This window comes from Lagopus muta, chromosome 1 (genome assembly GCF_023343835.1).
Source record: "Lagopus muta isolate bLagMut1 chromosome 1, bLagMut1 primary, whole genome shotgun sequence".
NCBI classification, from domain to species: domain Eukaryota; kingdom Metazoa; phylum Chordata; class Aves; order Galliformes; family Phasianidae; genus Lagopus; species Lagopus muta.
In genome coordinates, this window is record NC_064433.1 from 71,184,049 (window position 1) to 71,209,345 (window position 25,297).

Genomic DNA, 25,297 nt, shown 5'->3' on the forward strand with positions numbered 1-25,297 from the left:
GTGTCTTAGAATAAAGGTGTGGAGGCACTGGAACAGGTTTCCCAGAGAAGCGGTGGAAGCCCCATCCTTGGAGACAGTAAAGGTCAGGCTGGACAAGGCTCCAAGCACCTGATGCAGCTGTAGAAGTTCCTGTTCATTGCAGGGGAGTTGGACTAGATCATCCTGAAAGGTCTCTTCCAACTCAAAAGATTCTATGACAATGACAGGTCCTAATGGAATGGCTGCGTCAGGGGAGGGCCTGGTTTGGGATTAGGAAAAGGTTCTTCTCCAGAAGGTGGTCAGGCCGTGGAACAGGCTCCCTAGGGCAGTGGTCACTGCCCCAAGCTGAGGGAGTTCAAGAAGCATTTGGACAGTGCTCTCAGGCATAGGGTTTGAATTTTGGGTGCTCATGTGTGGAGCCAGGAGTTGGAGTCAGTGATCCTTGTTGGTCCCTTCCAGCTCGGCATGTTCTATGGTTCTATGATTCTAAAAAGCAAGGCTGAGCCTACTGCAGACACAAATATATAACACACAGCTGAAATATATATAAATGTATAACACACAGCTCAAGTTCTGCTTCTTTTTCTAGTTTTGCCAGGCCCCTGTTTCCTTTCCATGGCAAAAAACTGTATTATTCATCTGTGTTACCAACTGGGCTTCAACCAGCCCTACTCACAGCTGAAGAACAAAACTAGAATGAGACTTCCAGCAACCAACCTAGGCTTTGACTAAACATTTTCTCTCAAAAATGTGGCTGGCTTTTTACAAACCAGCTGAACGTAAAGCTCAGTTCATTCCTATACATAATTTAATCTAAAGAACTGCAGGCAGCTGTTCAGCTCAGCAGTTACAGGCTTTTTTTGTCAGTTTTCACCATGTAATAGCCAATTGGTAAGGATGAGGCACAAATGCAAGTCAAAGTTCCTAGCTACTTTCTCTGATTAAAAGCATAGAGTCAAGTGGAATTCTAAGTGAAGGAAGAGTAATTAAGCGTAGAACAAGACACACTTTTATCATCAAAGAAGTGAAGTATTAATGTGCTAAATCCAGCAAATGCTATGTTCTGTATTATTACAGTTTAAAGACATGAATTAAAATGATTCAGCAATAAGATAATGCACTGTTCTGTCAAGGCTTGCATTACCATTGCCTGATTTTTTTTCTATTCTTTGGATTTTAAATTCTGTCTTTAGTAAATGTAGGAAAAAAACAATGTAATAGGCATGTGTGTAACAGCCCATTTTATCTGTTAAACAAAGAAACCAGCAAGCAGTTTTCAGAACAAAAGCTTTTTGAGCAGCAATTCCAGTCTCCTGACTGAAAAAAATCACTTGTCTACACTGTTAGATAAGCAGTTTTAGACAACTAGGACAATGCTCATCTTTGGGATCATCCTAAGACAAAATAGCTGTAATTAACTATACAAAGTTTTCTTTTTATCTTTTTAAAATCTATCTGCATGTCATAATCATATAGATTCCTTTTTACTGTACAATCTGTTAGGAAGAAGAAAAGAGAAAACAGTACATTTACTGTATAATTATTGAACCTACGATCATTTTACAAATTCTGATTTAACTACTGCACGTTTTAAGTCATTTAAAACCTATTCAAGTCAACCACCGTGAACAGCTTTGGTAAAGCAGCAGGCATTTTGGAATACGCAGGATCTACCTGGGTCACATGAAGGGAGACTGGAAATCCTGCTAAAAACAGTAATAGAAGTATTTACTTATTTTAAAAAGCAAACAGGAAGTTTCACAGAACTGAAAAGACTTGGGAGAGACCAGCATTTACAGCAGAGGGAGTTTTTTTTTTAATTAGAGAGACCAACTGTTGCCAAGGCAGTAACAGATTTAAGAAGGAATAGGGACAAAATAAGTACAGAAATTATTTTTTTCTTCTTGCTCAATATGTTCCTTAGATGAACCTCATGTGTGGAGCAAACACCTCTGTCCACAGGCAGCCACCAGCATACCATAAAGCTGCACCTCAGGGGAGGTGTTCTGCAAAGTTATTAAGACGTTGTGTTGAAGGACATGGTTTAGTGGCAACTATTGGTGATAGGTAGACAGTTGGAATGGATGACCTTGTAGGTCTTTTCCAACCTTGGTGATTCTGTGATTCTGAAGTCCCAAGGATGACCAACGCTGCATTTTAGGAGCTGAACTGTGAGCTGTTTTTTCATGCCAGAAAAGAGAGAGCCCCACACTCTACAGAGCAAAGAAAATGACAGGTCCAGGACCTAGTTAGATAAAAGAAAGCTCAAAAGCACAGGTCCAAGTACAGCAATCTGAAGTTTCAAAGGCCAGTAAGGGAATGCAACAGCTGTACCATCTTCCATTCCTGGCTGTAATCCACAAACAGTACTTCTGTGATCTGATGTTACAAACACTAGCCTCTTAAAAAGTATACATGTATATCCTTTCTCCACCCTATCATTTTTAATGTTGTGTGTTTATTTCTTGCTGAAGTAGTTTCTGCCAGGTTAATGACTTAAATGGGCTTACAGAGAAGTTTCACAATCCAGTGTAAGGTGGGAAGGAGAAACTCCCAGTTGGGAAATGGATCAGCCAACGTGAGATAAGGTTGGACTTCGGCATGGGCTGGGTGCACTGGAGGATACCAGCCCAAGGCACTGCCTACCACAAACCATCACCATAAACTGAAGCAAATATGCTAAGGACACTGTAAAAGTTTGGCTCCGACATTTTAAATTCTTGTTAGTAGGCCTCCTCCTTATTTTACAACCTTTCTGTTCAGGAGCACGGACACTGCTTGTTTAATGTATTAATCACATGACAAAAAGTTTCCAAAACTTGCAAATTCTTCTATGTATAGCATAATAATTTCCCTCTGCTGCAGGAAGCAATCCTTGAATTTTTTAGCCACTATGTGTCTTCTAGATAAATTTTAAGGAAGATACGGTGGCAGAGCCCAGCAACTCCTAGAAGGGCTTGGGTTGAATCCTGTGAAGAAAGGAAAGAAATAAAGCAAGGGAAAAGAAAAAAATCAATCTTTGATTTCATTTCCTCTTTATTTAACTCCTGGGAAAGTTGTTGGCTGCTTTTTTGAGCTTTTCCAAAATGAAGTTACTCTTGTTGCTTATAAAGAAGCTGCGCAAGTAAGAGATTGTACATTTGTACTTTCTTGGTAAAGACAACATGGGCAAAGTTGTGATTTTTGCTTGTGTATGGGAGCTGTTGAGTCATGGCCTGAAACACCGATTGAGCACTTGGGGAAAGAACCAGCTCAGCCCTGGGAGTACAGGCGAAGGCAATTCACCTGTGTGACCAGAAGGGGTCTTAGACCTCATTAAACCCCATTTAAGGACTGACTGCCACTAGGAAAGGATCTCTGGTTGAAGATCCCTTCCTTGTGGAGTTTTCCTTGTGAGCCTAGCTCTTTGGAGATGGGTGAGCATTCTTTCCCTGTTCGTCCCTTTTGCCATTTCACTCTTGTATCACCTTTCCACTACACTAATCTTTCCAACTGTAACAGCTTGTTTTAGGAATTTTCCCAAATGTCTACAGGTTCGTCTCGCTTCTGCATGGATATTGGAAAAAAAATTAATAAAGAAATAATTACATTAAAAAGTTGGGCAATACAGTAATATGTTAAAAACAGAGACTGCAAGCTCAAAGTGACTCAAGATTAGATGCACCAATGCTTAATCAGGGACACTGATCCCTAAAAAGCCATTCTTCTTACTACACACACTTTCTCAGTAACATGTTACTCCAGCATGCATCCTAATTAACCACTGATTGTTTCCACTGTAACATATCAGGGATCTGGAATAAATAGCATTTACTCAGTTTTCATGTCGTAGTGAGACTTAACTTACATTTTAAAGAGCTGCTGACATCTCCATTTGCTTGCATCAACTTACAAAATATATATACAGTGTGTGTATGCATGTACATATATACATATAATAGACATACACAAATACATAAACAATACAAATGTATACATATTTATATTTAACTTGCTCTCCTATTTATGTCCATGGCAACTACAACAGCTATAAAGAGCACAACAACACTATCTGATAGAGCAGGTTCTCAGCTACAAAACACCATATATCGACACAGTCACCACCAGTAATTATGCATTTTTACCAGTGATGAACAACAGCCTGCATGCTATGCTTGTAAAAATCTGTGTCAGCGGTTGCTACTGCTGAAATGCACCACCCACTGCCTCACTGTGCTCACATGCACAGTTTGGTCTCCATAAACATTCAACAAGCATTGATGATGTCAGTGGGTGCCATTTTTTCCACTTGGAGGAATTCAACGACACACTTTTGTTTCATACTTACTTCCATGTCAGCCACTATTTTCTCAGACTGCCCCTCTGCTGCCATTTGTCACAGCAATAAAATGTAGAAGGATATTGACAGGAAGGTTCAACCTCTACTGCCATACCACCACCATCTGCCTTTGATGCCGTGGGGTCAACATAATAAAGTAGGAAGCATTTCTTTCAGATCAGCTCTCATATAGTTACGTTTTCTTTTTTTAAAGGCACTTATATACATGTAGAAAAAATCTTATTTCACACTTCATTAAAAAAAAAAAAAATTAGGAACCCCATTAACCCTGAAAGCAGAAGAAAAAACAGAGTCCACATGAGGGAACCTCTTATGAGAAGGAGTACCTTAATCACGCAGACAACCTTTACGCTTCTGCTATAAATGGAGCACACAGTTAAATAAATAAATAAATAAATAAATAAATAAATAAATAAATAAATAAGCATTTGGAAAATGGATTTATTGTAAAGATAGGAATGTAGAATAATAGCAATCCAATCCAATCTTGTCTTAAAAGAAAGACAAGATTGATTTAGCTTCAGATTTCATAAGTTGAGGATGATTTTTGTGTCAAGGTAAATTTTTATCTTCAAGCCTCCTTAACGACCTGATTTGGAATAGGGCTATTGGCAGCTGTTTGTTTAGTAAGAGAAAATGTTCTTTTTTTTTTTATCCCAGGGCTATTTTCTGATCAACACCCTCTCTCTACCACTACTGCAGCCTCTGCAAATGGTAAATCGATCACAAGAGCATGCTGAAAGCGTGGGGGAAAAGAAAAAAACACCACAAACAGTTGGTTTGACAAAGTTTCACTGAAATCTTTGATAAATGTAACTCAGCCCCAGCCGAATCTCCTGAACAAGACCTAGTAAATCTCATTCACTTTGCAGTGCCTCAACCAGAACAGCATCCCCTCCCTGCTCACAGCAGCTGGCAGGCTGTTCTCTCTGATTTTAACAATCAGCACAGTTGCTGAGCATATAAAAGGACTGGAAATAGATGACCAATGAATAACTCTGAAATAGTCTGTCCTAAATAGCTTTTGAAATCACAAGGCTTTTTGCATTCTTGATGGTAAAGATGAGCTGAAACACTTCTACATTCTTATTCAACCACTTCTTGTTTATTTGTGAAGGAGGGGGAAATGGAGCAGCACTGTATTATACATATATCTAGAAATCGTGCTTGCTTAAAAAAAAAAAATTATCTTAACAAAACTTCTGACATTTTTCACACTCCTACTTCAGCAAACCCACCTGCTATCAATGAATTAAATGGAAGATTTTTCCATTATCACTAATGCAACAGTCCCATTATATCCAGAAAACCTTGATGACCAAGCAAGATTAGCAGCACAGAGCATCTCCTTCACTTTTAAATAGGCATTTGCTTCTGTCAGGTCTGCAAATGTGTAAGTCCTCATATTCTCCAGCTGGTAGCAAATAGTGAGTGGAATCTTAAGTCTGTCTAGCTTGTGGAATAGGCTCTACCCAAGTCTCAGAGAAAAACCTTTAGGAATGATGACTTCCATCAATATGGGAGCAAGTTTAAGTAACAGACAGAAGTGATTTTCAGGCTTTATCATCTGAAATATTTTCCAACATGAAGCAAGAGATACCAAGGTAGCAGTGATAAATGCACTGGGACATTCAGCTGCTTGTCCTCTATGTCTCTGAGTCAAAAGTAAACTCATTTAGTTTTGCTCTGATTTTAGATAATCCATCAGAAGATTGCAAAGTTCTGTAACTACCCAAAGCTGTACCCAGCTCTTGCTTGTGTAGCCTTGCTAAAGCTAACAGAGCAGCAAAGTGATGTCAGTTTTCAATGAGCATTCTGTGGTCGCAGCACATTTAACAGAATGCTGCACCCTACTTATCCTAGTATGGACTTTTTCTGTTCCCCTCTCAAGGCTGCGATTCAAGCACAAGATCCTATGATAGCACACTGAAGTGCCAAGAGCTGTTAGTGGTTTTGCAACTTAAACTTTTGTGACAGACAGCCCAGCACCTCTTTGATGCAAAGCCCACGTTTCTTGGTTACAAGATTTCATATCTATTAACAGAAATTTGGCAAGGTCTGGCATCCTACTCCATGACACTGTTGCTATGATTCTGCAAATTGCTGACTAGAGACTTCCTCTGATTAAAGGCACTGCAATTTCCTAACCTTATACATGTGTTACAATTTTCATCATCAAGGTATGATTGTTAAAGGAATCTCACTATCAGAAGCTTTGGCTCCCTTCTCAGACAGGTCAGGAAACAAAACAGGAACAAAACCAGAAGAGATGAAAAGATTTTAGTAGACTTCAACAATGTAGGTTACTCTTTCTTATATATTCATTGCGTAAATCCTTGTATAAATAAATCTCCTAACTAGCATCACTAGCAGAAGGAAAAGCAGGGGAAAACACAACAGGATCAGGTGGCAGCACATGATGGCCAGAGAACTTGTGTTGATTTGGGAACAACTACCTTCCATTAAGGGAATGGAACCCACCCAGTACTCAGAACTGTTTAGTTTAACTACCGTTAGAGAAGAACTCTAAATGAATAAGGAGAAATAATCACAAGCATTTATATCAGTTCATCTGTTTTATTTTACATGGAAACAGATGATGAGCACTACTCCACAAAGCTGCCAATTGCCACACTGCAGTTGCAAAGACAGTAGATATGAAAACTGGTAGAGATGGTTTGCAAGTGAAAGACTAGTTAACCCTCCACTCCTTTTTTTTTCTTTTAAACACTTTAAATTCACCTATTGAAATTTAATTGCTTCAGGAAACATTCAACAAGAGATTCTGAAACTAAATAATAATAATAATAATAATAAAAACATAAAAGCTTTTTTCTTTGCTTAAAGATTTGCTTAAAGATTTTGAGAAATCCAAGTACTTGTGAAAGATTTAGCACGTGGGAAGGGGCAGAAATGAGCTGAAATGCCAGCCAGGAGTGGTGCCCCCCAGGGCTCAGTACAGTTCCAGCAGTACTGGAACTGCTTCTATTTATTTTATTTATTTAATGATCTTGATTACTGAGGGGATTGAGTGCACCCTCAGTAATTTTGCAGATGACACCAAGCTGGGAGGGAGTGTTGATCTACCAGTGGGGAGAAAGGCACTAGAGAGGGATCTGGATAGACTGCATCAATAGGCCAAGGCCAAATGTATGAGTTTCAATAGAGCCAAGCGTCAGGTCCTGCATTTTGATCACAACAACCCCAGGCAACCCTACAGGCTTGGGGAGGAGTGGCTGGAAAGCTGCCTGGTGGAAAGGGACCTTGGTGAATATGAGCCAGCAGTGTGCCCAGGTGGCCAAGAAGGCCAGCGTCATCCTGGCTTGTAACAGGAATGGTGTGGTGAGCTGGAGAAGGGAAGTCATCCTGTCCCTGTACTTGGCACTGGTGAGGCCTCTCCCCAACTACTGTGTTCAGTTTTGGGCACCTCAGTACAGAAAGGACATGGAGGTGCTGGAGAAGGGCACCTTACAAAGAAGGGCAACAAAGCTTGTGAAGGGCTTGGAGAATATGCCCTATGAGGAGTGACTAAAGGAACTGGGGCTGTTTAGTCTGGGCAAAAGGAGGCTGAGGGGCGACCTTATTGCTCTCTTCCAATATTTGAAAAGTGCTTACAGTGAGAGCAGGATTGGTCTCTTTTCACTGATGACAAAGGGAAATAGCCTGAAGTTGCACCAGAGGAGGTTTAGGTTGGATATCAGGAAAAACTTTTTTACAGAAAAGGTTGTTAAGCACTGGAATAAACTCCCTAGGGAGGTGGTTGAATCAACATCCCTGGATGTGTCTAAAAACCATTTGGATGTGGTGCTCAGGGACATGATCCAGCGGAGGACTGTTAGAGTTAGGGTAGTATGGTTCAGTTGTGGTTGGACTTGATGATCTTGAAGGTCTTTCCAACCTGAGCAATTCTATTATTCTTTGACTGTATATACTAAAATTCAGTTTTTGAAATTCAAGCATTTTCATCATTCCCATCAACACACATCCCATCCTCACACTAACACAAGTTGGCTTCATGACACTGTGGCTGGTCCAATGAAATTTCATCTGCTACTGTGCAGATCAGCCACTGCATCTACCCTGCACAACATCTCCCCTCATCCGTCAGCCCACTGCCCCCTTTACTAAACTAAATACTTAACTTTCCACAGGTTGCTAGAAAGAGAGAAGAATGCATACTGTCCTCCCACTAGCTTTCAAAGATCACCTCAAACAGCCCACTGGTACTTACACAACATATTACAGTAATCAGGCTGTTGGCCCCGTGTAATTAGCAGCAAATGCTTCTGCAGTAATATTCATCTCCCCCATCCACACGTATTCTTTCCTTTGCATACATGTGGAATATATCACAGATGTTCTCTCACACAGTCATCCTATGCCTCAACCTACACGCTATTTCTATGATACAGAAAAATCAATCAGAAGATAATCCTACCATCCTGCCTTCAAAATTACTATTTCAACCACTAGTCACGTCACATTCCTTACCATTCTCAAAATGCTTTCAGAGTCTTCCCCTGAAGTTTTAATCACCAAGAATAGTTTCTCTTAGTAATCAGGTAAGTGCACATTGACAAAACACAGCCAGAATAGAGACCTGACCATACAGCAGAGATAAGGCAGATTAAGGCTGGATGTTAAAGTACAACAGCTGACCTACCCACAGCTCAGCAGTGAAAGGGAAGCATGATAAAAGGAGATGTTCCTGTTAGTTGTCACTGGGTTTTTGAGTGTTTGTCAGCCAAAGCTTGACAGAGCCCACACCACTGCCTCTTACACCCAGAGCCTAGCAGCAAAGCCAACAATGAGGGGAGAAGAGATTCAGCTCAAGGAGCAGCTGATAACTGAAATAAGACTCCTGGCCACCTTCTCAAACTAATGAAGACTGACTAATGACCAGGTAGACAAGCAGAGTTCCACTTTCCACTGATTGAATAGGTTTTCCAATCAGGCAACTGGGGAGACTGCAGAGCTGTTCTGTGGTGGATCATCATCTGGCTATCATAGTTGGAGCACCAAGACTCCTCTTGTGTCACTGGAACTCACATGGTACTGCTGCTTTGTCCTGGTGAAAATCCAGTGCAGCTTGACCTGAAGTTACTTCTCAGGGGAAGACACTAATTTGAGGCTGTCCACTGCAGCCTTGCTCATTCCCATAAGGCTTACAAGAACTTCCATTATTTTTCCCATTTAATTACTCCTTTTGTCAAGCCTTATTGAAGCTGACCAACAAGCTTAAAACATCTTTTGTTGGTGAAAGCAGACAGACAGACAACATGGCAGTGCCTGTGCGCTTGGTATGAGTAAAACTTTGTGCCAAGAAGAGCCTACAAAATGTTCTATACAACATGTTCTATACAAGTAGGTCCAGATATCCCTGTAGCACAGACAGATCTCATCTCTTGCTCCTGACGTAGAGATGAAAAAAACACGTCTGTTTCTACAGGTCACAGAGTCTGCAGGAAAAGCATAAGGACACTGCACACTAACACTGTAACAGAGAAAATGTTGACATTACTCATAAATGCCATCCAAATTAGGCACTTCTTTTTCATTCCCTTTTGGCTTCTGACAGTTCAAAATACACCAAAGAGAGACACTGGATTTCTTCAGTGAACTCTTAAAAGCAGACTAGAAGCCACCTCCCTACTGTTCCCACAAGATCTGTCTGCCAGTTCATCAGTGTTAACATTGTCAAACTGTTATTTTGAAGTAGTAAAGTAGCAGGGAATGGAAAAGGTCTAAAACCCAAGTGATGAGTTAAAAACCAAAGATAACATGCACGAACTAGGAGAGTTACAAAAAAGAGATTTTAAAGCCTTCTTATTTGGCAGAAGTTTCCACTGCCTTCTTTTAATCCAGAATCTACTTCTTCATTACAGGCAGTAATTATAAATTTTATACAGTGATATACTAATAAATAAATTAGTAATATCACAAAATTTGCAATTACCTCTACAACATAATATTTAGATCAACTTTAAGTAAATCTTTCCAAACCTCTGCATACAAAGGTAGGCAATAAAGTACATTCATGTCCAGCTGCCTTCTTCCTGACTCCTACCCCCATAGAAATTTGGAAGTTGATTCTGTTCACACTGATCAGTGCCAGGAACATAACGTGTATAACGTTACAAAAATGATGCAGAAATCAAATGTAAACAGAACTGTAGCAAAAAGAGAAAATGTACAAAACACTCATGTGTAAGAGCCTGTGATCTGATTAATGTCATAACTTAACACATTCACAGTCACATTCCCATTGCACATTAAAATATTTACCTACAAGCCGCACTACAGATTTTTCCCCTGCCACAATGAGTAAAAGATCTAAGCTCTCTGACTCAGAGTTTTAGGAATCTCCAATGTTTCCACGCTGTTTAGACGAGCTGCAGAGCTCCGCAGACCATCGCAATTCCTGCATTCCAGCTCAGCTGGCAGGGCTGCTCCGTTTTCCATTACACAGGCTGGGGCTGCAGAGCTCTACCAGCAGCACAGCAATCCCAATGGACTGTACTCCTCCTCCATGCTTCCCTTCCAGTTCCCTCTCATCAGTCGCCTGCACTTTGTTCAGTAGACTCAAGTTTCACCTTCAGAAAACTTATTATTATTACGGCAGTGTTTAGAAAGTGGCTCTGTTGTGCTAAGTATTTTACAAGCACAGTAGTGAAGGGAGTTCTTTGCCCCAAGGGTTTCTGCCTTTGGTAAGAGAAGGTTAATAGGCAGGTTAAGCAAACAAGGCTAGGGGTACGAGAACGGAGTCAGCTCCATCCTCCCACCCAGGTGGCACGTAGCAGCAGGAGAGTCACACTAACAGCAAAGCATGGGGAACAGACTCTCACAGTTGACCCTTCTGCTTTTTTTAAAAAAGAAATCCCAGTCATGATTGCAGTCAATTAAGTTTCACAAACATCCAGAGATATCCCAAACAAAAGCCAAGTTAACAAGTTATTCTTGGATTTGAGAAATATTATGAGAGCTTCATGCTAGTCAAACTTTGCTCTCTCATAAGATAGCAAAAAAATACACATATGAAAGTAATAGACCCTACTCCCATTTTTCAAGTGCTTAAAACAATCATGGCACTAAGTGAACACTCAAAGCTTCATTTTAAGTAAACAAGGGTTGGGAGAACGTTAGCAGAGGAGCAGCTGTAGCCAAGAGTACTAATTTTTCTATATTCATAGAGGGAATACCGCATCAGCTCTGCAAGACTTCTGCCTTTTTCATTAGACTTGCTTCTAATGGCATCAACAGAGTACAAGGAAACCTGATGTTCCTTCTTCCTTTGAAGGTCAGCGAGATATTTAACTGCTTGTGCTCCCTATTAATCCAATGTGCAGATAACTTGAATATGTTAATGACCACCATTTGGGGATGTGCTCTTCTCTTCGAGGAATGTTCCAAAGACTTGCTCACAACTTGAGCCACAACCAAAGATTATTATAAACTCCAATTCCAAACATTAATAAATGCTAGGGTGTTAGAAATGTACCAGTCGAAGAAACTGCAACTAACTCACATCATCTTTTAGGTCACACAAGGTACCCTCCTACCTGGACGTGGGGTTGCAGAAGTAGGGAGAAAAGCTCAGCTTTTCAACCCTGCTTGCTTTGAGAGATAGAAATGACTAGCCCTACCTATAAAAGTATATCCTTAAGATTTCCTCCTCCTCTGCCACAAGACATAGTCTTTCTAGTGAGAAAGCAAGCACTGTGCTTTCTTTTCCATTTAGCTTTGCTTTAGGTAAGTAGAGAAAATACTGTGGTAAACATACCCTGGAGATACTGACATTACTGCATTAGGACTCCTTCACATCAAGTTATGATTTCAAATATTTTTAAGAAAAATGCCAGCATAAACAGAACTGTAAAAAGCTCTTTCACTTGTTTCCTTCTGCAAGTCTACCACTTCGTATACCTGCTGTTAGTGAGGGAGACAGATCATAGGGAAACAGTGATTTGGGGTTTCAACTAAAACACCACTTGCAACAGTCTCTGGCTAATCTCTTGCTATTTTGATTTCAGGAATTTTGTCCAGTCTCACTGAACTCATTCTATTTGCTTTTTCTTTTCATACTCATGCATTTGTAACTTCATTGATCACTGTTTGTCATCAGCATTCAGTGCTGAATGCAAAATTAATAATTAATGCCTTTCTGCTTATCACAGCAGCTTTGTGCTCTGTAAAAACTTATCAGAGAGGTCTTATGAAAGCAAAATCCATTAAATCATTTAATTGCTCATAGTTTTCAAAAGCAGAACTGTAGCAGAGGTTAGCAGACAATTCACCTCTTGAATTTCTATTGCCAGTCAATGCAACTTTTTTATGGGGTGATGGCACCCACATTCAACAGAGGTTTCAGAATGGTGGTGTACACCTTCCTGACTCAACAACCTGTGAGTCACATATGGCCTTCACAGTGTTCACCTTGAAAACCTGCTATTCTTTGCTATTGATTTTTTCAACTACAAAAAATAACTTATGCAGTAAGCAGTAAAATCTGCAGAAGTCTGTAGACTCCTCTTCAAGACAACTCCCATCTGACGTGGATGTGAGACAGTTGTCCTTTCCCAGCAGTCTTTGATTCATCCACTGAAGCATGGAAGCTTCATCTCTGATCACAAATTGAGCTTTCTACAGACAATATTTAGGCATGTGCAATCCTGATTACATCTGCAGATCAGGTCTAGTACTGAGTACTCAGGTACAGCAAGTCTAAGTGGCAAATCAATGACTGACAAAAAAATGAAAATATGTTTTTCATAGTTTGCTGGCAAAAATATGCTGTTCTTGCAGCAGTAAATTCTTACTTAGTTCAGTGAAACTCTTTCAGTGCTACTAAATTACCTGTAATGGTTATGTAGTTCCTCTTAGATATTTACCATTGTTCCAAATCCACCCGGGTGCATTAATCCTTGCTTTAAGTTTTAGTTCAGAGCCAGCAGAGTGTTTTTGTATTATGCTATCATAACATTTAATCTTAGGTTGGAAATTTGGAAAGGTAAGAATTTCTGCTTTGTTGTTATTTTGGTTGGTTGGGTTTTTTTTGGGGGGGGAGGGAGGGGAAGGTAAGAAAGTCAGAAATCCTATTTAGAGTAAATTTTCTACACACACACATACACACCCTTAAATTTCTCCACTTCTCTCTCACCACAGGCAACATTTCAAAGGTATCTGTCATTAAGATATTTGTACTTGCACAAGTAGGAGCAAACGAGGATAAGAGAAGGGAAGAGCAAATGTTTTAGGAAAGCAGAATGTGAATGTTTTCCACTGGTCAAATAGAATAGGATTTAAGCAAGACTTTTGCTGTTTCCCACCTTAATAATGCTAATTCATCAAAAGAGAGTCAGTAATCCCTCTCAGCTGTTTCTGCAGAGCAAGCAGAAATATCTCAAGACTGTAAAAATACTGTAACTAGGAACAGGACTTCATAAAACTAAATCCAGTTCTTAAATATTATTAAGATTGTCACATCTCCATCTTTAGGGCTTATTTAATCCAGCAGAGTAAATGCAGTGATGGGGGTAGGTTGAGCTTCCAGCATCCACATTTCAATATTTTGTGTACAGTTAAAAACTAAGAATCAAAACAAATACTTAAATTCCTGAGAATATTCCTCACCAGATTATACATATTTTTATGAGGTCAGATCAAAAGCTTAAACTAATCAGTAGGGGTTCCCCTGAAGCCTTTACATCAGTTACTTCGATGGAAAACTACCTTCAGGGTTGAACATACCTTTATGCAAAACCTAAATAAATAATAATAAAAAAATAACTTACTGCATGCCCAGTAATGGGGGGAGGAGGCAGGAAGAACAGATGGAGGAATTTCAGAAATTTATTAATTGCTGCTTATTCAACAACAAAAAATATTTTCCTACTACTTAATATTTATTTATGGTCACTGTTTTAAATAAACCTCATCAAGTGGCTTAGGGAAAACCAAAGTACAAAGGTTTTTTTTCTTTTTACGCAGTGCATTGACCCTTATTCTCATTATAAGCAATAAATGTTTATGAGCATTGGTCATCAGGTCACTGAAACTACACGTCTTATTTAGTTTTCTATCCACATACCAAGAAACTCCAAGGACCGCTGTATAACCTGGAATCTAGCACTTCCTCCTTCACCCCATACACCAAATGTCTCTTTTGTTTAAGTAGCTAGTTTTTTGATATTTTTTTTTTAATGATACTGACAGCTATTTCATCACCCATAGATTAAAACCAGAACAAAATCATTGTAAGAGAAGAAAAACTATTGTCACTTCACCCTGTTATGTTAGTTACTTTACTACAGATTCATCTTAACTGGTTTTATTTCTTGGAAAAAGCATTCAGCTGTAATAAATCAGTAGTAAACACTTTCTTTACATTTTTCTTTTTTTTTTTCCTTCTCTCTTCTATCATCAGCTCTTTAGAACTTCAGCACTCCGCTGTTTCTGCATTTATAAACATCCCCTTCACTATCTATTTAACCAAAAAGGAAACTCAGATCTAATTTTTGTTAAGAGACATTTGAATTGAATTGGTATTTGAAATGTTCAAATAAAAATAAGGAGGCCTTTAACATATTAGACTTCTTCCCTCCCTCTAACACCCAAACAAACCTTTACCAGCTGCACATGGATAAATTCACCTCTCTAGCTAATGAACACTACGATCTCACAATGAGTTTAAGTTGCATTTTCAGTTTGAACTGAATCAGATAATTACCATGCACTAGATATAAGAAAAAAAAAAAAGTTCCTATTCATTATGAGATGCACAACTGGTGCTTGCCCAGACTATGCACTGGGGAGCTGCAACACACTCCTTTTCTGGTACCATCCCTTTCCACAGAAGCCAAAGTGTGAGGATGGAGACCCCCTGACCATCTTCTTCACGGGATCCAGCAGGGGATGACCAAACTAATGTTTCATGACACTAATCTACAGATGTAGAGGAGAAGAAGAAAGGGAAGTTTTAGAATGCTCTCCTCTGCTCTAGGGTGTAAGTCTTTTTGATTAGAGCTGATTTTTTTTTCCATCATGAAAATTAAGCTGTGGATAGTCCATAAAATTGTGTACTTAACAGCTATAACAGTAGTTTTTTTTTTTCCTTTTCATTTTTCTTTTTCCCTTCTTATTCAACAGCTTTTTTTCTCATGGTAATCATACCTGAAAGCAGATATACAGAGATGAAGTTCTTCTCCAGTTTGCCCAGGAGCACAGTAAGAAAGCAGTCAGGTGAGAGAGAGGTCACATCTTTAGAGCTTTGGTCATATACTACTACTTCCTGCTTGCAATCAATTTCAATCTGAAATATAAGTAATTGAGGGTAAGACAGGGAAGAGGAAGATGACTAAAAAAACCACCACATTATCATCTGCATGAAGTCAGGCTAAGGGTTCCTATATGTTTGCTGTGCAGCACTTCAGATACATAGGTTTCATACATGGCTGTATGCACATGAATTTGTATTATTAGCTAGTTTTTTTTTTTTTTTTCCTGATCAAGTGTACTTCCTTTGAGAGTTTTTGTATTGATTATTTGCTTTAAGTTGAAGCATACACTACAAATTTCAACCACTGGATAACTTTATGTCACCTGTTAATGCTTTACCTTCAGCTGGGTTTATTTTTTTTTCAAACAACAAATGCGTTTCTCTAAAAGAAGATCCAATCTCATTTCCTACTTCAGTATTTTTCAATTACAAATACAAGAGACCTTAAACTGCCTAAAGCCACACACATTTCAGCCATCAATAAGAGCATATGTATAAAACACACAAACTAAGAAAAAGGCTTCAACTTTTAATATGTGAAAGCAAGAACATAGTACACAGATTATTTCTGTCATCCAGTGGATTAAAGGTATATATAAAAAAACAACCACTGGATAGTTATTATGTTGAAACAGATTAGTTATTTTCTTTTTGCTCATAACTCTATTTAAAAACCCATCAGACTATTCACACTGAAAGCACTTTAAACAGGAAGCAAGAGCCAGGATTGACAGAGCTACAGTTTCTTTCTGAACTGTATGACCTCTTGCTCGCAATCCTTATCACCACAGGGCCCAAAGAATCCTTCAAAGTTTAGAATGTGAATGCTTACTGCATTCACTGCATACACTTAAGAGACCGTGATCTACATGATTTACAAGAATACTTGTTAATTTTAAGATCCCTACATGTTAATCTGTCATTCAGACACTGCTACTAAGTATACCAACGATAAACTTCGTGTTAACTGACAGTATGTCAAATCCAGTAAAGTCTTTGCAAAACTCAACCTCCCCCATATATTTTTTTTTCCCCTCAAACTAAAATGCCTGAAATAAGTTGCTCTCTGGGCACATTTTTAAACCAATAGAAAGAATAACAGGAAAATACCCCCTACCTTGTGTTTTGCTGAATGCTGAATGAGCTCTGTAATCAAAACTTTGTCCTGCTGCAGCCTCCGCTTCATAAGCTTTGAGCAGTTGATATTGATGGCATCCAAGATGTGGGACGTATTGTATTCCACAAAGGGGCGGCTGTCAATCAGCAGCAATTTTTCAGTACCACTCTCCAGCAAAGCCACCAACTTCTCGGCGACAATGAGTTGAGTGCTGATCATCTCATCGGCCATGACAACAATGAGGCCTCTTTCACCACCTCCCTCTCTAATTTGCTGCAATGATGTAATGGCTGTGTACTCAAAGGCTTAGCCACAGCATTGTACTAGAAGTGTATGAGGTCATGCTGGTAGTGACTGGCAAAAGAAAAGTTAAACCCATTTTCAGAAAGAGCTCTTCAGCTGAATGTCTCCTCCTGCTTCCAGTTGATGTGCCGTTACAAAGGGCTCATTCCACAGAGCAACCCTTCACATCTGATTCATCAGGAGATGACTGGAGTAGCCATTGCACAATTCTCACAAAAGATGCTTTCTGGCTGCCGCTGCATTACATCATTCTTTACCTTTGCTCCCAACCATCATCTTTACACTGGACTGAGAGCCTGCAAGAAGGGGAAGATTAAAAAAAAAAAAACATAAACCAGATGAGGCTATGAAGCATGCAGAACAAAATGTTCACCGTTGAGGCTAACTGCACAGCAGTCTGTACCACATAATAAATACACTCCTGAAAAGTTCCCCTCTGCTGAATATTCCAAACATCTGAGAGTGAGAATTTACAACTACAGTGTTTGAATCTATTCCAACAATCTTGCCTTCACAATTTTATTGTCTTTAAGGCAACATACCCTGCCTTAATTGCAGACTTTTGTTGCCATTACCTCTCCCTCTTCACGAGACGTGTTAGAATGTAATTAAGAGACACTATCCTAAATCTGTTATTCCTTTCAAGAGCAGAATGAGTTAGATGCATTTCAGTACTTCACCATTTAAGTAAGAAGTAAAAACTTACGATACATTTTTAAAATGTAATGCCTTGGAAAGCATTTTGCAGACCAGCTCTGCAAATATAAGAGCAGAAACAAAGGAGAGGACAACAAGCTTACATCCATGTTTCTCTTCTGAGAATATGGTTGAAGAGAAACATAAGATGGTACATCAGGATGCATATATTTTATTTGAATTAATCACCAAACTTGAAACAGAGGCCTTTTAAACACACTGCTGCAAGGTATGGTACTGAGCACAGTCTCTGGGCCCTCTGGAGCCCATGGGATCATTATGTAAAGTGCGTTTTTCACACATGCTAATAGTAACTGAAGCAAACTACAGTTTTGTGAAATTAGACCCTGACCACTTCAACCTAAATGGTACATCATTACAGCAGTAAATAGTCTACCTGAGACATTTCATCATCCAATAATAGCACTGACTTTGGTTGTACAATCCCCCAAGATGGAACGCGTCTCTGCAGGAATACACCTGAGGAACAGCCACCACAGTGGCTTACCTTCCAGTTCAGTGCATTTTGTGCTAAAACTATAGAACCTATAGAAAGCAGAAGTCACCTGGCTTTCCTCCCCATTCAGCAGCACTTGGTTTCTCAGTGTAATTGTGCACATTTACATACGGCCATCTATATAAGGCTACAAACTGCAGCTCCAGAGCACAAGCTCCACAAGACACTTCAGCTCCTCCAAAAGGAGACAGCCGAGTATGCTGGCTTTTTCAGCTGCGGTGGTGGTGCTCACATGTTGGAGCCTTTACACCAAAGCATTAACCCAGTAAGAGCCCCTCACCTCATTAGTATGGCAGCTTGGTTTGGAATGAACAATCTGGGCTCAAGTCAGAGCTGGCTAAAGCCAAGAAACTACATTTACCAAGTTTGTGCATTTCACACCATAACATTCCCTGTCTGGGAAGTGATTTTAGGTCAGCAAAACTATGCAACACCTCTCACACAAGAAAGTAGACACTCCAGCAACTCATATGTCAACAGTGGCCCATGCTATTTAGCTTGAGACCCAAGCAGTCTTTCTACCTTTGCCTTCTGCTGGCTGGAACAAATTAAAGTGACTCAACAAACTTGAGTCACAAAGATAGAAATCTGATTCACTGACACTCTTTCTTCAGGCAGTGACACATTTGCAAACAGGAGCATATCAGGAAGAGACATTTTCCTTTATTCCTAACGTACATAGAAGTACATAGGAAGATTTTTTAAAGCAGATTTTTAGCATGCAGAATTTTCCATTCTCACTTTAACAGGCTCATTTAAAAATTTTTGCACTTTATTTGTAGAGTTGACTTATTGTTTCACTTCCAAATGATTTCATTCATTTTAATTTTTACTAAAAGTTCTGTTATGCCAAAAGACAATTGTGTTTAACAGTTAGAAATCTGAAATCAGCAGATATTTTATTTATCAGAGATAATATATAAACCTACATGTATGAATTCTCAAATGAATTAAGTTTATAACAATAGCATACTTCACTTTCACAATAAATAAATAAATTTTAAACAGGAAAATTATAACAAACTTAATTCCACATTTCAACAAATACAGAGTTTTATGTACCCATATAAGAAAAACATGAGGTTTCATATAAACAACCATGAGGTTGACAGAATGTGATAATCTAAATGCCCTGACTACTACTATTATAGTACCACTAATAATTTTAAGCTTATTCCAGTAATTGGCAGCATATAGCAAGGAAATGTATATTGCTTTCACCTACAAAATATATTGGAAAATGTACTGTCCCAAGCCTTAATTAAGCCTATTAAAACTCCCTATCTTTACAACTTGATTGGAAAGTGTGCTCCTCCTCAAAGAGCAGTCATCATTTACTAGCCTTGGGCTCTTTGCAGACAGGGTGAAAGGTATCAAAAGACTGCGCTATTATGTAGAGGGGAAAAGAATGAAGCTCCATAGTTGTATTTTTATTTTAAGGAAAGAAAGAAAAAACATTCTGCATTTTTTTTTGTTTCTCCTTGACATGTTCCTGTCATGAGTTGTGAATCTCTCTCTTTCTTTTTCCCTTTTTTTTCTTTTTTTTCCTGGGGGAGATGTTTATTGCATCAGAAGCTGCCAGATAGTAAGCCCACTGAAATTAATGAAAACTTTTCCACTGGCTATAGTGGGAATTGGCTCTAGCTTCTATGAGCTAGACAGTTTGTTCATGAACTAGACAGTTTGTTTTGATGGGTAAAATGCTGACTTAAAGTAACAAAAGGAAAATAAAGCAGCTGAGGCTCTAGAAACCACAGAATATCAAAATGGAGGCTATTAGAAATATGTAATCTGTAATTTGCAACTTTCAACTTGGGTATATTCTTTATCTCCTAAGCACTTTTTGCTTGCTGTCACACCCTTCCCTTTCGAATGACAATTTCAGTTTGTTTCAGAAATCCCTTAAAAGAACTGAAGTCCAAATGGAGGCCAGTGGTGAGTGGTGCCTCCAGGGGTGTGCCCTGAGATAGGTGCTCTTCAACATCTCTATCATAAACAGTGACTGAGTACACCCTCAGCGGCACCCTCAGATTTGCTGATGACACTAAGCTGAGTGGCGCAATTGATACAACAGAAGAATGGGAAGCCATCCAGAGACATGGACAGGCTGCAGAAGTGAGCCATGTGAACCTAATGGGGTTCAACAAGGCCGAGGGCAAGGTATGGCACTTGAGTCAGGACAGTCCCATGTAAGTACACACACTGGTAGAAGAACTCATTAAGAGCAGCCCTGCCAAGAAGGACTTGTGTTTTCTGATGGATGAAAAGTCTGATGCAAGCCAACAGTGTACACTCTAAGCTGGGAAGGCAAACTGCATCCTGGGCTGCATCAGAAGACAGGTGGCCAGAAGGATGAGGGAGGTCTGTACATTGATGAGGGGGACTGTACACCTCTGTTGTGCCCTCATAACGCCCCACCTGCATTACTGCATCCAAGCCTAGAGCTCTCAGAACTAGAATTATGTAAAGCTGCTGGATCATGTCCAGAGTAGGGCGACAAAGATTATCAGAGGACTGGAGCACCTCTCCTACAAAGAAAAGTTGAAGGAGCTGGGCTTGTTCAGCCTGGAAAAGGATTCAGGGAGATCTCACTGTGTCCTTCTAGTACTTAAAGGGAGCTTATAAACAGGAGGGAGACCAGCTTTTTACACAGTCTGATAGTAATAAGACAAGGCGGAACGTCTTTAAAGTAAAAGAGGGGAGATTTAAATTAATTGTTAGGAAGAGATTTTACTCAGCAGGGTGATGAGACCCTGGAACAGGTTGTCCCGAGAAGCTGTGGATGCCCCACCTCTGGAGTTGTTCAAGGCCAAGTTGGATAGGGTCCTGGGCAACCCGATATAGTGGGTGGCAATCCTGCCCATGGCAGGTGGGTTGGAACTAGGTAATTGTTAAGATCCCTTCTGATCTACGCCATTCTATTACTTTATCATAGTATGGTTACTAAGTAAAAGAACGTGTTTCTTAATGAAAATGGGCTACCAGTTAAAAGTCCTCTTGAATATCACTATTACTTTAACATTTAGCAATGTATTAACACAGTGGAAAGCTTCTCTGCCCATGGCTTGAAAGTAATAAACTTAACAGTAATGTCATCTCAAATTACCGTGGTTGATAAAAATGTTGTTCCTCTCCAGCCCAATGGAGCTGATCCTGTCAAAACAGTATTTCAGTTATAGGTTTTTGTTCTCTCAATTTCTGGGACTATCAGACTTTTGGACTCCTTCTTGGGACCAATCTAAACAAGAGAAACTGGCAGTCTCCTGTTTTGGGTAAACACTAGAGATCTCCTCCCTTTCCTGGCAAGTGCTTTTATCATCCAGCTGTTAAGAGGTGTTGAAATATCTGTTTCATTTCAATCATTGTTTGTAAAAAGGCCAAACTTAATTTCTCGACTCTTTTCTTTCTGTGCTCTACTTGTGATTTAGATTGCAATAGTATGTATTGACACCATGGCTTCATAAGATTATGCAATATAATGTCCTGGCCATTATGTGGCTGATCTTCAAACTAGGAAACCATCTTAGTCACAAGATGTTCTACACTGAAATCAGTTTTGAGAAAAAGTGAAACGTAGCCCAGCTATGAGAATACTGAATGAAGTCACCCATTGGTGATACTGCAAGGCTTCTTCCTCATTCAGATGGACTGAGGTATACAGCACTGTTTCTTACCTCTTTTAAATAAGAAAATTAAACCTTTAACTCCCTATAAAGCAAGAGACGGATCCACGCTTGCCCAAAATCTTTACAGATATCTCCAGAATATTCTTTCCTATAATCAGATTCACTTTCATATTTTTCAAAACGGACACCAACACAAAAAGAAAACCAAAAGCTAAACCAGGACGCAGAGCTATGAGTTTCTAAACTGCAGTACACATGCCACTGTGGGCACATCAGCTGTTCCTAAAGGAATACTGGGCTTCAGTTTTACTGAGCAGAGAGGTGCCAGTGGTTCAATAGCTGGTGCCTTGACAAGCAACACCATTCACTGCATGTGATACTGAGCAAATAGGCCCACACAACCTCCTGCATCAGAGAGGAATTCCCAATCTAGGGGTCACAGGGGTTAATTACCACTCACAAGATATTTTTCTTCCAACATCTCAGCAATGCCTCAGCACTGCCTCACCAGCCTCAGAAAGATAGAAATAAAAGAAGAGATGCTTGTCGCTTAAGCTTCTAGAGACTGAGTGAGCATCAAGGACAGGGTGAGATCATCCTTGATCTCACTACAGATGATTATCTGTAGTGAGAAACAGAAAGTGTTTACAGAGCATAAGGGAAATAAGATCTCTAGTAAAAGTAAGGGACAGAAATGCTTCCCCTAAATTCACCAAACATGCTAATACATTCCAAAGAAAACAATTGTGCAATAAAGTGTGAAGTTTGGGAAAAAAATGTAACAGATTACAAGAAACCCATGTCTTGCTTGTCATTATAGAGACCACACAGGAAAGAGATTACAAACACTTGTAATTTAAAAGATGAGCCTATTAATAAAGATGCAAGGGCTCATGTTCATCAGCTGCGGAGACTGAGGATGTCTTTTAGCTGTTCAGCTGACTTAAGCAAATGTCTTAAAAAAAAAACAACCCACCTTCTACATAGATCATTTTCTCAGATCAGCTGGGAGTGGTAGAACAATGACAGTTTCCTTCCCTCCCCAGCACACTCTAGTGCAATGGCAGAGTGTACTGAGGACACCTCTCAAACAGCAACATACACATTTTTTTATTTACTTAGAAAATGCCACTGAAGTACCATCTTCAAAAAAGAGAAGCAGATTTGAGAATATCACACTACTTTTCTTTGTTTCTTTGTATGATCAGGGTGGCTTCTCCCTCCTGTCTTTCTTCCAGGGATCTGTTCTTTAGATCTGTATACACAACCAAAATGTGTCAGTAATAATTTTCTTGCAGAAACAGTAGCCATATGCATTTTAGATTACACACTGTACTCTCATGAATAAGCCAAGTATAATCCACTGGAAAAAACACATGAAGAAGAATTTTCTGTTCAGTGGTCTATTGTCTTTCATTATACTTAACTGAGTCTGTTTTGATTACTAGTTCTAAAGAAAAGTCACTCAATTTAATTGTGCTCACCCCAGAGAACAGACATCGAGAGATGGAGAAGAAATCAGTTTCCCAAGAGTAAAGTACACAAATACACCTCCAGTTTAGATTTTTAAGTTCTTTGTTTCTACGTCTATTGCTCCATGACATTTTCAGTGATGGAACTTTCAGAGAGCTGGGCTAAGCATGATAAATAGAATTTCCATGTAGGAACCAGTGAGCTATTGCTTTTTATACAAATAATAGTGATAGAAATAAGATAATCTCTTCTTCTGAAAAAAAAAAAAAAGGAAAAAAAGAAAAAAACCCACATTTTGGTGACCTACTCAACATATTTCACAAATACACACAATGCTCTTGCACAAATTATTCATACATCATCACCAACTCAAAACAATGAGCCAGATTATCATCATCTGCACTTGCCAAGAAGCCAACCAGTCCAACACTCATTGTGGAATCATAAACATTTATTTCATGTTATAGCAGGGAAACCTGGCTGACAGAATATGCGCTCATGAGAAATGTCAGAACATGCTGTTGATACATTACATCACTCCCTTCAACAGCTCATACACTGTACGTGAGGACTCTTCTCCACCCATACAAGCACAAAGCTCTATTTCAAAATACTTTTTCCACTGTTGATTGACATCATTTAGCTCTCTGACATCTAGAAGAAAAGCTTAGCTAGACACTAGACAACCGGGAAAATTTTCAATGGATTTTATAAGATTATTCTCCCATATGGCAGCTAAGTCAGATCAGCCAAAAATTCTGGAATGCTTTTATTGCAGCCCGTAATTCATTACTGTCTCATGTCAAAAGCAATTACTCACCTACACTTGAGTCAAATTCTGAATGGGCTGAAGAGGACAAAAGGTGGTCTGCATACAAAGGCCAGCTGAAGGAAACACCTAAAACAGGAAGAAAAGATCCTTATTACAAGTCAAAAAATGGAAATCATACTTTGTGTAGTCATTTGCTGTAGAAATCCCCTGAACTTAAAACCTTAACTTAAAGCTTAAAAACTTAGGTGAGGTCTCTAATCATTAGCACTAATTTAAAAGGGAAACATTTGAAATAAAAAAAATTTGTTCTACTTATTTTCTAAATAATAAAAAAATAATAAAAAAAAAAGCAAGCCTCTCTACAAGCATTAAGAAGTATAGACTCATAAAATAATAATTAAAGAAACAAAAACAATCAATGGTAGCCTTAGAAAAAAAAAGTGATGTCTCTCTGCTAGATAACTAATTTGTAACTAGCCTCTGTAGGTGATGTATTTGCATGAGTTCAGGCAAATTCACAAAATTTTACTCAGTATACAACAGTGGAGATTGCTGTCAGTCTGATTACAGCTTTATTTTGAATGAACAAAGTCTAACAAAGCAGAACTCCATTAGTTAACACTACCTCCCCACACACTAAAAAGCCAGCGCTGGAAAATGGTAACACTGATGTCACCAATTGTTTCATGTAGTCATAGCCAAACAAACTCCACGAAAAGCACTTGCTGTTCCTACATGAACAAATTGAATTACAACCTTCACACGAGGAAGTAAAAATAAACACATTAGTGCCAATTCCAAACTGTTTCCTGGCCAGTTAAGCAAGATTCAAATCATTACTATCAAGAGATGACAACCTCATTTAATCACTGTAATATGAACCACATTAACAAACTATTGCCAAGCACTGCCATATTATGCAACCCAGGAGTGGCTTTCAAGCGCAAAGCAAATGATATCACAACTGTGCAGAGCCACAACTGCACAGGGCAGAGAGCTGCTGAACAGATTCTATACCAATGTCACCTTGCAGGGAAAGAAGCTACAAGAAGCACTTTGCTGTCTTTGGGTACTTGCTCTATAAACCTTGCCAATGCAAACAGCAGAGCACCAGGCCAGAGCCCTGCAGGCAGGTATCTGAAGCTTGCTGCCCAGCCTCTGGCTCAATGGGATACATGCCATGCTCACTACCACCTCAAG

At 39.2% G+C, this 25,297-nt stretch overlaps 1 protein-coding gene across 4 annotated transcripts in view; it reads right to left on the minus strand.

The window, feature by feature from the left end:
- Positions 1-25,297, minus strand: part of DUSP16 (dual specificity phosphatase 16) — a 70,744-nt gene that overhangs the window by 16,689 nt on the left and 28,758 nt on the right. For all 4 annotated transcript variants that reach the window (XM_048952883.1, XM_048952897.1, XM_048952907.1 and 1 more), the window contains 3 exons: positions 24,146-24,223; positions 16,711-17,309; positions 15,488-15,626 (listed from right to left, as the gene is read on the minus strand). In XM_048952883.1, the coding sequence (XP_048808840.1) occupies positions 15,488-15,626; positions 16,711-16,941 (370 nt within the window). In that variant the 5' untranslated portion in view covers positions 16,942-17,309; positions 24,146-24,223. The remainder of the gene's footprint in view (positions 1-15,487; positions 15,627-16,710; positions 17,310-24,145; positions 24,224-25,297) is intronic.